This window comes from Cydia strobilella, chromosome 2 (assembly GCF_947568885.1).
Source record: "Cydia strobilella chromosome 2, ilCydStro3.1, whole genome shotgun sequence".
Classification (NCBI taxonomy): domain Eukaryota; kingdom Metazoa; phylum Arthropoda; class Insecta; order Lepidoptera; family Tortricidae; genus Cydia; species Cydia strobilella.
This window is the reverse complement of record NC_086042.1, coordinates 30,638,486-30,654,311: the sequence shown is the minus strand read 5'-3', so window position 1 is coordinate 30,654,311 and position 15,826 is coordinate 30,638,486. Positions and strand designations below refer to the sequence as shown.

Below are 15,826 nucleotides of genomic sequence, written 5' to 3'. Positions count from 1 at the left end.
ACGCCGAGTTCAGCTGTTGTTACAGGTGGCACTTCAGCTTCCTCCACTTCGTCTGCTCGTGGTGGTGCCATTGTTGGCGGCCTGTTGTTTGCTCCCCTAGGGAACAATGCCGAGACCACTTCGCTGACAAACTCGGGTTCCAATGTTTGGGTGAGCGGGGGGCCCCCGGAGCGCAATTTGTTTCTGACGAGCTTGTAAGGCCGACCCCAAGGGTCCGCATTCAAGGTGTCGAGGAATGCTTCTCTCGCAGCGTCCTTGGCATTTCCTATGGCGGCTTTTAGGGACTTCTTTGCCTCCTTATATAAGGCGTAAAGGTTCCTTTCTGCGTCTTCGTCTGTTCGTCGGCGCCTCTGCCTTGTGTACCGACGCCGCGCGGCTGTACAGTCCTTGCGCATCTGGGCAAGCTCGGCAGTCCACCAGTACACCTTCCTTTTTTGTGGTGGAGGCTTGGCCCGGGGCATCGCCGTATCGCATATTAGTGTCATGGCATCCCGGAACCAGGATGCTTCCGTCTCCACCACTATTTCACCTTCTGGCGAAGGGAGCCAAGCCTGTACAATAGCCGCCTCTAAGAGAAGGTCCCGGTTCATTTTACCGAGAGCCCATCTCGGACCTCCGCCGCCAATCAGTAGCCTGCAGTTTTGGCCGGCTTGTGCTAATGGGGATGTGGAGACGTCGTAGCGAATGTACAGGTGATCCGACATCGTCTCCACGTTTTCCAGTACCCTCCAATCGAGGACACGGCGTGCCAGGGCGGCATTTGTGAAAGTCAGATCCACTATTGATCCGCCTTGTTGCCGCACGCACGTGTTAGCGACTCCCTGGTTGGCTAGGGTCAGCCCTGACGCAAGTGCCCACTCTTCGACGACCTCACCACGCACGTCCGTCGCCGGCGAACCCCACGCAGTGGACTTCGCGTTAAAATCTCCCGCGACGACCACTGACCCTCGGCCATAAAGCTGGCTAACTCGGGCGCCTACCTCCGCCAGGAACCGTTCGAATTCGGCCAAACAGCGATTTGGAGAGAAGTAGATGCCGACAAAAGTGACACGTTCATATTTTGCCGACACATAACCTTTCCCCCTTATCACGCTTTCGAATGTGCCTGGACCTTCTCCTGCCACCAAGGCGACCACTCCGTCTATGTCTGACACCCAATCGCTTCGCGGTGGGACCCAATACGGCTCAGCCGCAACTGCTACATTAATACTCCACTGAGCCAGGGACTGGACAAGCAGATCTTGAGCCCTGGCGCAGTGATTGAGGTTCGTTTGCAACACTTTTGTTGTCATTTTAATTGTCGGCGATTGCAGTGTCCATCTCGGCTTCTTCCACCGCACCGGTGGGGGGGCTAACATTCTGGGAGGGGGCTCGGGGGCCATCGCCAGCGCGTTTGGTCTTCTTTGGGTTGGAGTTGGTGCACGCTTTGGACCCTATTTTATGGTCCGCAGGTTTTCCCGCAGCATGACACAGAATACATTGTGGTGATCCAGAACAAGCTGACCTCTTATGTCCTGGTTGACCGCAGTTGTAGCAGCGGTCACTGTGGTCTACGGACGCTGTGCATTGGACCCCAACGTGCCCCATCTGCAGGCAACGGAAGCACCTCATGGGTCTTTCTTCAAGAAGGCTGACTTTAGCCGAGAGGCCCCAACCGAGTTGAAGGCGACCAGCCTGAGTGACCTTCTTGGCTGCCGTAAGAGGGCAGCGCACCCACAGAGTGCCAAGTCCTCTAAAGCCTCGACGTACCTCACCGGTCTTTACCAGTTCTGCCGAGCACTCGCCGACGCTGGCGATCGCGGCTACTATCACCTCCGGCGATATTGAGTCGTCCAGCTCTGTCAACCGGAGCTCTGCGCATTTAACAGGTCTTGATACCCGAACAGCTTCTGGACCCAGCTTTTCCTTAAGCGCTCTGGCCAATTGGTCGGCCTTGTCACCACTGGTTGTTCCCGGGACCTCTAGAACTGTACCCCCAGTGATTGCACGCTTGATCCGCAATGCAGTAATGCCGAGTCCAGCCAAGTCGACCCTGCTCTTTGCCTCCGTAAGGACGTTCGCATACGTCACCCCCTTTTCTAATGCCTCTGGGAGCAGTGTCAGAACCACCGCTGAAGAACGCGGTGGTACCAGTTTGCGTACCTTCTTTGGTTGCTGTTTCTGTTTCGGTTGTGTTTTGGAAACAGCATTCTTTTTCTTTTTGCCCTTGGACTTTGGAGCGCCGACCTCTTTGGGCTCATTGGATGTTTTCTTGATCTTGGCATTTCTGCCTCGTACCTTTTTCCAATTTTCGGGCGCAGGTTTAGGCGCGGAAGTCGTTGGTGGCTCCTTAGGGGTTTGTCTGGCTGCGGCCGCTTCCTTGGCAGCCAGACTGGCTTTTTTGGGTTTCGCTTTTGTTTCAGCCTTTTGTTTTTCGTCGTCGGGAAAGGGAGAGGCAGCTGTCACCGTTTCCGTTACTGATAGGGATTGGGAGGTCGTAGTGCTGTGGTCTTGATCCTCCGATGGTGTCCTATCGGCTGCTAATGCAGGTCGGAGCCTGGGCTCCGGTAGCAGACGGCATTCAATGCCGTCCATGCGTGCATTAAGCATTTTGCTGAGCTGGTCGTGAGTGGATCTCGAGACCTCTTCTACGAGCCGGCGAATGTCTGGCTCAGCTAATGCAGCAGGTTGGCTTCGGATTTCTTGCACCTGCCTACGAACCTCCGCTAGCTGGCAAGTGAGCCGCGCGTTGGCTGCTTCTAGGCGAGCAACCTCCTCTGTCGCAGTTCGCGTTCTCAGCTCCTCGAAGGCACCCCTAATAGTCGTGATTGAGTCATTTAGAATTTTTTGGTGCGTGCCTTTTAGATGGCCCGATGTGTCAATCACATGCTTCACAGCATTTAGGGCATCCTGGACCTTCGACTCAATGGCAGTCCCTGTAAGGTCCTCCTGGCAACGGCCAGGCGAACCTGTGGTTTGCGGCCGGCCCCTACCCCTGCCCCGTTTGGGTGTCACCTTCAAATATTTGTTGCGCAATGGTGTGCCTTCCTGGCTGCAAGCCCCAAGATCGCTCTCGGAGCCAGAGGTACCGCCATCTTTGCCCTGTTTACACCAGTGCTTTCCGGTGGGGATACCATCCTTCATAACCACACCCGCCACCTCTTTAATTGTCTCCTCATCGCTTTGGTGACCTGGAGTTCTCTTACTTGTGTCACCCTCTACCGGGATCCTCTTAGCTTCTACGGCCTGGTCCCCATTGCTATGTTTGCCGCTTCTAGTCGGCTCAGAGGGCCCAACCGTCATGCTCCTCGCATCAAGCTCGACCTCCGCCTCCTTTGCACCGACGCGGGCATCCGTCTCTTTCTCCCTGGGGGCTCCAGCCTCCGACCCCCTCCTAGTACTCTTCAGAGTAGGTGCCCGGGCTACAAGCTCGCGATCGCAGCGGGTTAGAAGCACCCGTAAATCTGGGAGCGATCTCCTCCATTTAGCCAAAGCCTCTGCTTTCGCCGAGGGTTCGGCTGCAACTTCCGTGCACGAAATCACCGCCTTTGCACTACGCACATCCGACACTCCACTCTGTGAGAAGGCTGCTGCCATTGACGACCCGGCCGTGGATTCCGTGAGTTGTGGGGTGGGCTTGGGTTCCTCACGCTTCAGCTTCGGGGATTCAGTTTTGTCCCGGGCCACCCTTGCGTAGTGGCCGCGCCCTCTCTTATTTGGTCCAGAGCTAGGCCTCGCTCCGGGGTCGGAAGCGTCATCACTGGATACTTCCGACCCCTTATCCTCGCTCAGCAGCCGCTTCCGTACATTTCCGGGTCGGTTTGAGGCGGGGGTAGGCAGCGACCAGTCGGAATCAGCTGTCTCGGTATCGGCATCCGTCGCCATCGTCAGAGGCGAATAGTAATCCTCTTCACTAGGAAGGTCGCGAGTGTCTACTTTCGCAGGGGAAAAGAACTCCTCCCTACCTGGGGAGAGCGTATCCGGCGCACCACGAGCCCTCCTCCCACAAAACACCCTCGTGAGAATTGGTGTGGGTGACCGCACGAACTCCTGCGGTGCCACGGGTGCCTCCTTCTCTCCGTCCTCGATATCAGGGACGGTGTGGCGTATAAAACGCCCCCATTGGTCCCGAATTGGGCGAAACTCCATAATTGGGGGGTTTGAAGAGGGTGCCTTCGCACCTTCCTCGTCCCCTCCTCCGCGTAATCTAAGTACTAATCCGCTTGCATCGTTGTCCAGTAAGCATTTGCCATGGTCGTCGTATGTATCTGTCCTTGAGCGGTGTGCCCCCCCAGAATACGGTGGGCGGCATGTCACCACAGCGCGGGCACTTACCCGTTCTGTGGTGACACAGAGGATTGGAACCTCCTGGGGTAGTTTTTCCCATCTCTGGCCACTCATGATTTGCTATTTTTAGGGGGTATGCCCCCCCTTCTGACGTTCGTGACTGGGCTCCCCCCAGCCACGCATCCCATCGGCACGCCAGTCACACCTTGGGATTGGGGATTTTTTATAGTGGTTAACTCCACGTGACCTTCCTCTCAGTGAGGCAGGTCCCCGGTCCGCACATTGCGGGTTACGGGTTGCCCGACGGTGGCCGAAGCCACAACGCCGCACCGGGCGGTCTGCGCCAACCCACGGCAGCTCGTTTCCGAGCACCGACTCCGTCCCAGTGGGACCTGGCGTCTCACACTGTGCCCTCTGCTGGTTTCAGAGGGACACGCGGAGCCGCACATCGGGACCCCTCTCCTCAGGCCTGTCCGGTTTGGGAGGCCCTGTCCGGCATAGCCCTGAGGATCATTGGAGCACACAAACACGGCATTAAAGCCAACGCAGGAGAAAACTCGACTGCCATTGCCACGACTGTGACTGGTAGTTCGCAGAGAGAGAATAGCTTACGCGCAACTGAGCGGCTATCCTCCCCCTCCCAGGGTGCACCACAAGGAGGTCTACCAGCCCTGCACCCCTAACAACAAACCTGCAAACCTAACCTAACCTAACCTAACCTAACCTAACCTAACCTAACCAACCAGTCACGTGCCACCCTGCGTCGTAGCAACATCTTTTCCGCCGAGCTCCGCAGTTAAAAATTCGTGGACGTGGCAATTCTTACCCGATCGGGACAAAATAAACGTCAGTGTGTGCGGAATAGTGCGGCCGATCTATTGGATTACAGTGAGTGTACGGCAGTGCTCAGTGAAAACCGCAAAGTGCAATAAACCACGTTTTTAGAGGTTAAACACCTTCAAACAGCCGTCTACAGCCTCACAGGACATCGGTATCGCTACTTGCGATACATCGCCGGAAGCGCCTCAACGAGCCCCACAATTTGACACCCCGCACGCCTCCGGGCGACACACCGTTGGAGCACAAAAGCCAAAAAAACAAAAACCACGTGGCGGCGTGGTCGAAGATCCAGCGGTGTTCGGCTGATTCTGACGACGCAGCAAGAAGGAACACATCTCCAGGACACGTACGGTACCTTTTTTGGAATTTTTGGACAGTCAGTTTTCAAGACATTAACTTTTCAAAATTAAAACTTTGAAGTGCAATAGTGAAAAATCTTCAGGCAGACGATATACTTTTCGCATTAGATCCTGTTGCGCGCTTACAAGAAGAAGAGTTCTACAAAGTTTGGAAAATTTTTGGACAATATTTCACATAAAAAATTTAGTTTAAATATATTTTTAGAGAAATTAAGTCTGCATAAAATATTTGTATTGTACGTGTCTGTATTATTATTGTCTATTGTAGGTGTATATTTTATCTTAATTTTGCAATTTTTTGTGTATTTTTATGTCAAGCGGTACCGGAGTTATCGAATTTTAACTCATTTTTGGCCTTAAATTCCAAATTAATAAAAAATATTGTTTTTTCTTCATAAAATCAGGTTTAGAATAGTAATACCACCTTGGGAAACCGAAAACCCGGACCCCGTAGCGTGTAAATTCAGCAGATACCGGTTTTTCCGCCATTTTATTTTTTCGATACCAAATTTCAAATAGGTTTTTCTCGGGTACCGTTTGACGTACAGATCTCGGATTTTCACCCTAGGCATAACTTTTTTACCAAGAACCGATATTTACCGGTTTTGGGTGAATATCTCAATAATTATTTTTAAGGACTGAGACCACTTTTAAAGAATAGAGGAGATAAGGCCAATAGTAGGAGAGAAAACCCGAACCTCCTCCGACCAACGGTTCCCAAGTTATAGGTCTTCAAACATTGACATTGACAGTTCGGCGGCCATCTTGCCTATTTTCAACTAACGATAACTTGGCAACCGAGGGTGCTAGAGACACGCGGTTTTCTTTGCAGAGAACACACGAGGCCAAACAACCGTCCCCAACGGTTTTCAGGAGTTTTCAAGACAATTTTGGACTGAAAATTCCTGAAAATTTTGGAGATCTGAAAGTGGTCCCAGACGCTAGAATAAGTCTAGCTTAGTAGCCCTAGCCAAAATCCAGGCTTTCTACGACCCCCGGAAGCGAAGATACGGGCGGTCAAAGTTCGACTTTGACAGTTCTCGCCGCCATCTTGGAAAAATCTAAACAGCCATATCTTCCTAACGGTAGGTCGTGGAGAGCTGCGGTTTTCAAGTCTCATACCAGCGCGGGGCCCTCTACGTGGAGACTCACCTTTCAGGACTCCTTCAGGACTTTCAGGAATTCATAAAGTCAATAAAATTTTCAGTCCTGAAGGGTGACTCAAAGGATAGGGCTTACCGAGACGAGAAAAACGAGCCCAAGCACGGTGGAATTGGCCGAAGGGTTCCCGAGTTACGGACAGATACCCAATCCGATACCGGTTTTGGGGACCGATACCGAAAATTTTGAACCGCCACTGCTCGGAAACCCGTTGGACTGGTCCGGTCGTGTTTGGTACCGTTGGAAAGGTCTCGGAGAGAGCTATCTTTTGGGTTTGGAATTTTGGCTCTACGTAGAGTTCAAAAATATAAACTAGATTTTAAGTAGTTTTAAGACTAAATATAGAGTCAGAGACTCTAGTAGCCTTATTTAGCAGTAGAAAGCCGACAGTAGAGCTGCGACTCTACATTAAGACACAACAACTTTCAATATTTCTAATATTTTCAATATTTTCTTCGCGCTTTAGACAGCACCCCCTCTTTACAGGGGTGATAAATAAACATATATACAATAGGGTAACTGACTGAAAGTCGGTCCTTATTGACTGACCCAGCAAAACCTCCAACAATGATAGGATTTAGAACACCGGTCAAAAAGGCCACCAAATCTCCGTCAAAAGACACGGCTAAGAGCCCGAACAAAAGTGTCAGAAGGAGCATTGACAAATGGGAAGCGGCTAGCGGGGATGTTACTCAGACTTTGATCCCCACAGTCATCCCAACAACATCGCAGGCTGGGCCTGCAGGAGTTCCACCCCAAACAAGACAAGCTATCCCAAACTCGGTGGAAAAAGGCCCGCAGCGGAGAGTAGCGGAGGCCAGGGCTCTGCTTGAGAAAGCAAAGGCCCAAATGAAGTTGTCAGGGAATATTAAAAGGGAAATAAAAGCCACCGTCCAGGAAGTAATTGAACAAATGTATAATATAGTGAAGGAATTGGCAAAGGACTTAAAAACAGAACAGGATAGAAAAGAGAGTTCCGGGAGGGTGGTGCCTGGAGCAACTGCTTCAGACACAACCTTCACGCTGGATGAGGAGCAAAACCGGCCTCCAAACACAACGAGAGAAAGAGAGGTAGACGAAAGGAGATGGACGAATGAAGAAGAAGCTCGAGAGATTAAAACTCTCATACAACGAAATACCTTGTTGCTAGAGGAAAACACAGCAAAAATGGACGAGCTGAAGGCCTCGATGGAGACCCAGCGGGAAACCCTAGAGAGGGTGGCGACGACCGCGACGTACGCAAGCGTAGCGGCGGCGGCCCCAAACACGGCGCAGGGTGCAGGACCAACCTCCAGGAGAGGTACTCTGCACTCGGTGGTCGTAACCTCGATGGACGAAACCGAAACGGGAGACGAGGTCCTCGGCAAGATAAGGAAAGCGGTGGACGCCAAGGACGGGTGGATCAAGGTGGAAAGGGTACGGAAAGCAAAAGATAGGAAAATCATAATGGGGTTGGCAACTAGGGAGGAAAGGGAAAAGATTAAAGAAAGGCTGGCGAAAGAGGGAACTAATCTCGTCGTCGAGGACGCGAAGAATAAGGACCCCCTTCTGGTCCTTAGGAGTGTCCTCACTATAAACTCCGACGAGGATATAGTGAGGGCTCTAAGGAACCAGAACAAGGGAATTTTCCGCGACCTCGAGGATGAAGAGAACAGGGTGGAAATTAAATACAGAAGGAGGACCCGAAACCCACATACTTGTCACGTTGTGGCCTGTGTCTCTCCCATAATATGGCAGAGGGCGACGGGGGTGGGAACCGTCCATTTGGACCTCCAACGCGTAAGGGTGGAAGACCAGACGCCATTGGTGCAGTGCACTCGCTGCCTGGGCTTCGGCCACGGCAAGCGATACTGCACTGCAGCAGCGGACTTATGCAGCCACTGCGGTGGTCCCCACCTACGCTCCGAGTGTGCTGACTGGCTCGCGAGAGTCCCTCCGAAGTGTCAAAACTGTGAAAAGGCCGAATTGGAAGACACAGAGCACAACGCGTTCAGTCTGGCTTGCCAAACACGCAAAAGATGGGACGAAATAGCAAGGTCGAGCGTGGCATATTGCTAAAGGCGCCCCTGGCAATCCAATACTTTACCAGCTTGCACAAGCTAACCTGCAGCGAAAGAAACTTGCCACTGAGGAGCTCTATGCAGAGGCGAAGCAGCGAGGTATCGCTGTCGCGCTTCTCCAAGAGCCCTATGTAGGAGGGGCAAAAGTGACAAGAAGCTACAAGGGAGTACGAATCTTCCAGGGCACTGGCGCGGGGGAGGGAACAGTAAAGGCTGCGATCGCCGTCTTTGACGACGACATTAAGGTAACACAATACCCGAAACTCACCACCGACAATGTTGTAGCAGTGAGCATCCAAACCAGTGCCTGGGAAGTCGTACTCGTTTCCCTGTATCTTGAACCAGACCAACCCATGGAACCCCACCTTGAACAACTTGAGAAAGTCGCAAAAGAACTAAAACCGCAGAGGTGGATAATAGGAGGAGACTTTAATGCGAAAAGCACCTGGTGGGGTAGCCCTGTAGTCGATGGCAGAGGGGAACAGCTGGCCACTACACTGGATGAGCTTGGCCTGAACATACTCAATAGAGGGGATACTCCAACATTCGACACCGTGAGAGGCGGCAAACACTACACAAGCTATGTTGATGTAACGGCCTGCTCCATTGACATACTGGACCTGGTAGATGACTGGAGAGTTGATCAGGGGCTGACAAGCTCGGACCACAACGGCATTATATTTAAAGTCAAGCTGACAAAACTGGTTGGCATAACGGTACAAAGGACAACAAGGAAATTCAACACTAAGAAAGCCAATTGGTCTGAGTTTTATGGAAAATTCAGAAAATTGCTGCAAGATCACAAAATAGTAAAATCAGAAATAGAAAGCTTAAACAACAATATAAAAATAGAAAAAGTAGTAACAGAATTTAACGCTGCAATAGAAGAAGCCTGTATATCGTCTATGCCTAAAAAGAAAGTCAAACAACAACTTACATTGCCGTGGTGGTCCGAGGAACTCGCCAAAATGAAAAAAGGGGTCGCTACCAGGAAGCGCAGGATAGGGTGTGCTGCCCCAGTCCGGAGGTCAAAAGTAGTAGAAGAGTACGTACAATACAAAGAAGAGTATGAAAGGGCAGCGGCAAAAGCGCAAGTGGACAGTTGGAAGGACTTCTGCCATAAACAAAGCAGAGAAGGGGTCTGGGAGGGCATCTACCGGGTAATTGGAAGAACCGCACGCAGGGAAGAGGACTCACCGCTAGAGAAGGATGGAGTAGTGCTCGATGCGAAGAGTTCAGTGCGCCTGCTAGCGGAAACTTTCTACCCCAAGGACTGTACCACTAGCGACAATGACTACCATCGTCAAGTGAGGGAGAGAGCCGACATTGTGAACGACGGGGAGCAAGATAACACTTGCGAACCCTCGTTCACAATGGCGGAACTGAAACGTGCGTACGACTCCTTCAACCCAAAGAAAGCCCCAGGGGAGGACGGCTTTACCTCTGATATTTGCCTTCACGCCATAGAAACGGACCCAGAGACGTTCCTTGCACTGCTTAATAAATGTTTAAGCCGAGGATACTTCCCTAGGGCTTGGAAAACCGCAACGGTGGTGGTCCTCCGAAAGCCTGGTAGAGGAGACTATACAACGCCCAAATCGTACAGGCCAATAGGACTGCTTCCGATCATGGGTAAAGTGTTTGAGAAGATGGTGGTGAACAGGCTAAAGTTTTACTTGCTGCCCCAAATGAGTGATCGCCAATACGGGTTCATGCCACAGCGCAGCACCGAGGACTCCCTTTATGCCCTAATGAAATACATACGAAAGAAATTAGACTCTAAAAAGATCGTAACACTAATATCACTGGACATAGAGGGGGCCTTCGATGGTGCTTGGTGGCCGGCTATCAGGTCCCGGTTGGCGGAAGAGAATTGCCCAGTTGAACTGAGACGCGTAATCGATAGCTACCTCACAGACCGAAGAGTAACAGTTAGATACGCGGGAGAGCAATACAGTCTGGACACCACCAAGGGATGCGTACAGGGATCGATAGCGGGCCCCATTCTGTGGAACTTGCTCTTGGACCCACTACTTAAAAGTTACGGGCAAAGGGGCGACTACTGCCAGGCATTCGCAGACGATGTCGTACTTGTCGTTGATGGGAATACCGCTCTGGAAATTGAAACGCGCGCAAACGCTGCTCTCGACCATGCTCGGGAGTGGGGTGTCAGTAATAAGCTTCGATTCGCACCGCATAAAACTAATGCAATGGTAATTACACGGAGGCTCAAGTATGACACCCCTCGACTGAGTATGGGCGGAACCAGCATCGCCATGGTAAAAGAGATGAAATTACTTGGTGTAACCATCGACGACAAGCTGACTTTTAACAGCCATGTTTCGAATGTCTGCAGGAAAGCGATAGCAGTCTATAAACAGCTATCTAGGGCTGCCAAGACAGACTGGGGGCTCCATCCTGAAGTCGTAAAAATAATATATGTGGCAACCGTAGAGCCCATCATACTGTATGCCGCTAGTGTTTGGGCGCATGCTGCAAACAAATTGGGTGTCCAAAAGCAGTTGGCAGTGGTGCAACGCGGAATGGCGCAGAAGATATGCAAGGCATACCGCACCGTGTCCCTCAACTCGGCGCTGGTTCTGGCGGGGATGCTCCCTCTTGACCTCCGAGTCCGAGAGGCGGCTTCGTTGTACGAAGCCAAGAAGGGAGAGTCTCTGCCTGCCCTGTGGCCTGGAGATAGAGAGGTGGAACAAATGGCATCCGCAACTGAAATGCCTCATCCTGCGGATCGCGAAGAATTGAGGGTGGTTCGCCTGGTGAACCAAGACGATGTGAACTCGAACAGTGAGTTCGATGTGCGAATATTTACCGATGGCAGCAGGCTTGAGGGCGGGGTTGGAGCCTCACTTTCTATTTGGAAGGGAGAAACCGAAACCAAAGCCCACAAGCTTGCTCTATCGAGATACTGTACGGTTTACCAGGCGGAGCTCCTTGCCCTGTGCAGGGCCACTAGGGAAGCAAAGAAGTATGCCGAGAAATCGTATGGAGTCTACAGCGACTCTATGGCAGCCCTTCAAACAATACAAAACCACAGTTGCCTACACCCCCTCGCTGTAGAGGCCAGAGAGAATTTAAAAGCTATGTCTCTCCAGGGTAAGGTAGTCACCCTACACTGGATTAAAGCTCACGCAGGGTTAGAAGGCAACGAGCGGGCAGACGAGTTGGCGAAAGGAGCAGCAGTAGGCTCCAAACGAAAGCCGGACTATGACCAATGCCCGGTTTCATTCGTCAAGCGTAGCATTCGCATGTCGACGCTTGACGAATGGAATCGGAGGTATAAGTCTGGCGAAACGGCTTCCATCACGAAGTTATTCTTCCCAGATGCAGTGGCGGCTTATAGGGTGACAAGGAAATCAGAGCCAAACAACCTAAAGACGCAGTTGATGACGGGACACGGTGGATTCTCTGAGTATTTAAACCGCTTCAAGTGCAAGGAGAGTCCATCGTGCGTCTGTGACAACAATACGCAAGAAACGGTGCCACATATAATATTTGAGTGTCCAGTTCATGATAGTGAGCGCTTTGATATGGAGCAAAAAATTAAAATTAGTATAACTGCCGACAAACTACACAACATAATGGCTAGTGCGGAAATGGACCAATTTATAGAGTTCTGCTTAAAAATTGTGAGAAGAGTCGTAAAAAGAAATAAAACTAGATAGAAATATATGTTTTTAAAATATAGTAAATATATTTAAGAAAAACATAAAAAAACCCAGTAGGAATAATCAAAAGAGAGAGCCAAACTCGTGTCATAAGAAACGCACAATATGTATATTAGATTTAAGATAATAATACAATAGCGAATATATGAAAAATGTAACATAGATAATAATATTAAATATAAGCATGTAATAAGAAATTGTATAAAAAGCGCTACCCATGCAGTGAGCACTCATGAATAAAGTTCAAACCCTGTGTTTCCTTATTTTTCCCGAATAGTAAGTAATAAGTAATAAGCTGATAGGTGGGACTACCCACATAAGGAACGAAAGAGATGAATGAAAGAAAGATCAAGTATGAAGTATGCTAGTACGAGAGGTATACAAGCGAGAACTGGTATGAATGAAAAACTAGCTAGGCAAAGTCTCCGATCATGTTGGAGGAGCACTGATAAAAAAAAAAAAAAAAAAAAAAAAAAAAAAAAAAAAAAAAAAAAAAAAAAAAAAAAAAAAAAAAAAAAACCTAACCTAACCTAACCTAACTCAAAACCTAACCTAACTCAAAACCTAACCTAACTCAAAACCTAACCTAACTCAAAACCTAACCTAACTCAAAACCTAACCTAACTCAAAACCTAACCTAACTCAAAACCTAACCTAACTCAAAACCTAACCTAACTCAAAACCTAACCTAACTCAAAACCTAACCTAACTCAAAACCTAACCTAACTCAAAACCTAACCTAACTCAAAACCTAACCTAACTCAAAACCTAACCTAACTCAAAACCTAACCTAACTCAAAACCTAACCTAACTCAAAACCTAACCTAACTCAAAACCTAACCTAACTCAAAACCTAACCTAACTCAAAACCTAACCTAACTCAAAACCTAACCTAACTCAAAACCTAACCTAACTCAAAACCTAACCTAACTCAAAACCTAACCTAACTCAAAACCTAACCTAACTCAAAACCTAACCTAACTCAAAACCTAACCTAACTCAAAACCTAACCTAACTCAAAACCTAACCTAACTCAAAACCTAACCTAACTCAAAACCTAACCTAACTCAAAACCTAACCTAACTCAAAACCTAACCTAACTCAAAACCTAACCTAACTCAAAACCTAACCTAACTCAAAACCTAACCTAACTCAAAACCTAACCTAACTCAAAACCTAACCTAACTCAAAACCTAACCTAACTCAAAACCTAACCTAACTCAAAACCTAACCTAACTCAAAACCTAACCTAACTCAAAACCTAACCTAACTCAAAACCTAACCTAACTCAAAACCTAACCTAACTCAAAACCTAACCTAACTCAAAACCTAACCTAACTCAAAACCTAACCTAACTCAAAACCTAACCTAACTCAAAACCTAACCTAACTCAAAACCTAACCTAACTCAAAACCTAACCTAACTCAAAACCTAACCTAACTCAAAACCTAACCTAACTCCGAACCTTACCTAACCACTCTTTTCGTCGAATGGCTGGGCTATTTGTAGAAAAATCTTAACAGCGTGATCTATTTGTGGCGATCTGAATAATAAGTGCCATCTAGCGGCCGATTTAAGAGACGTAGTAAATCGGTTGTCTATCCAAATGTAGCTCTATAGCTCTCATTTTAAAACGACTAGCTAAATTGCTCTAAAACTTTGTACTAATAATGGGTTAGGTATAGCCTACTTTCGCCTACCTACCTACCTATGCCTGTAATTAGTTTGTTGTTTTTTCAAATACCATAGGTAGAAAAATTCAGCGAATTTAAGTTTTTCATACAAAACGTTATTGCTTTATTTCTTTTGTGTTATAACCTGAAGATATATAGAAACTAATTACAGGCATATAGGTATGTCATTTGTACATTTGTCCGTTTAGGTATGCCAAAGTTAAAGTCAAAAATAAAACTATGTGACAAATACAATAATTTGGATAATCAGTAGGACAACAATAGTAATAAACTGAGTTATACATAAATTAATTGTTTTATTAGAAAACACAATTCCCCTAAGTAGGGCTCCACTGGACGTTGGATGCAGTATTAACAACAACTTGATAAAACCTCAGCAAAACCCGTACATCTAGCGCCCTCCAGTAGTGAGTAGCAAAACAAAAGATTTACCGATCAGACACCTAGATGGCGATAGTAACCGGTTTGCTTAAAGTATAAAGACATATGTAACTCCGTATAAGATAAAGGATAAAACGTGACTCGGAAATCAAGAAAAAGTCATTCTCGAATAGATGGCGCCACACCTTTGGAGTATACTCGGCTAGATGGCGTCGTTGACGACACCGTTTGATGTTTACACATATCAGTGAAAGAACATGGGTCAAAATCATATGGCGTTCTAAAAAAAAAAATACCAAATCATTTATCCATCTCTATACAGGGTGGCTAAAAAGTAAGGGCATTCCCGTTGCCAGGGAGGTTTTGGGATTATACTGAGCAACTTTTACTATGGGACCAACCACGAAATCGCGAAAAAAAATTACCCCCATAGAAAATGGACCAGCCAAAATGTATGAAACAGCCAAATTTTTTTCCGCGATTTCACACATGTAACGCGACACTTTCTCGAATCAAAAACTCCGTAATACACACAGTACACATTTCACGGTATACAGTCTAAGGAAAAAACGTGCCTCGAAAATCAAGAAAATTTGATTCTCGTTCAGAGGGCGCCACTACCTTTGGCCTACTCTCGTATAGAGGGCGTTGACGGTTTCGTTTGTTATTAAACAATTTTAACGCATATCAGTGACGCATATGGGTCAATATCATATAAAAATAATTAATGCAAATAAAAAAAATCATTTATCCATATTTAAATACATTTTATTGTATTTTTAAAATCTTCATTTTTAGTTTTAAAGTGTGTCGATAATTGCAGTGAATTTACTGTGGTTACAAAATTTACTATGACTACTGTAACTGTCATAGTAAATCGGTACTCCGCTCTTTGCTCAAATAAATCATAAGCTATGTTAAGTTCACATGAAGGCTACTAGATGGCGCTAGTAGGCCCCCAATTCGAGGTAAACATTGCACATATTTTATCTTTCCCGTAGCTATAAAATTCTAAAACCTTGTGTAACTTGTGTTACGTGTTGACTAGTTTTTATGCAAATATAACGAATGTGCAAATCAACATTAATGTAAAATAGGAAACAGCCAATTCCTATACAAACTGTAGTTCAAAGTTCTCCCACGAGATGGTTATAGCTGCGCGCAATGTTTTGAACTTAATTCCTGTCTTTGAAGCTTTAAAATTATAAAATGAAGCATTTCGTAGTACTTGTATTCTACTACAACGTAGCAAATGCATAGATGTAGTTTAATGTAACATTGTCGACCCATACACATGTATCATTCGTCTATGTACACAGAGATGGCGTTAGCACGCCATTATATCTCGTCATTACTGACTTCTGAAAACCTGTAAAAAA

The 15,826-nt window shown here is 47.7% G+C and overlaps 1 protein-coding gene across 1 annotated transcript; it reads left to right on the top strand.

Annotated features, from left to right (window-relative positions):
- The first annotated feature begins 7,193 nt into the window (after window positions 1-7,193).
- On the top strand, window positions 7,194-12,369 carry LOC134755326 (uncharacterized). Its single transcript, XM_063691792.1, has 2 exons — window positions 7,194-8,624; window positions 8,716-12,369. Exons 1-2 carry the CDS (start codon window positions 7,194-7,196, stop codon window positions 12,367-12,369), a joined length of 5,085 nt encoding a protein of 1,694 aa, XP_063547862.1.
- Window positions 12,370-15,826: the final 3,457 nt, after the last annotated feature.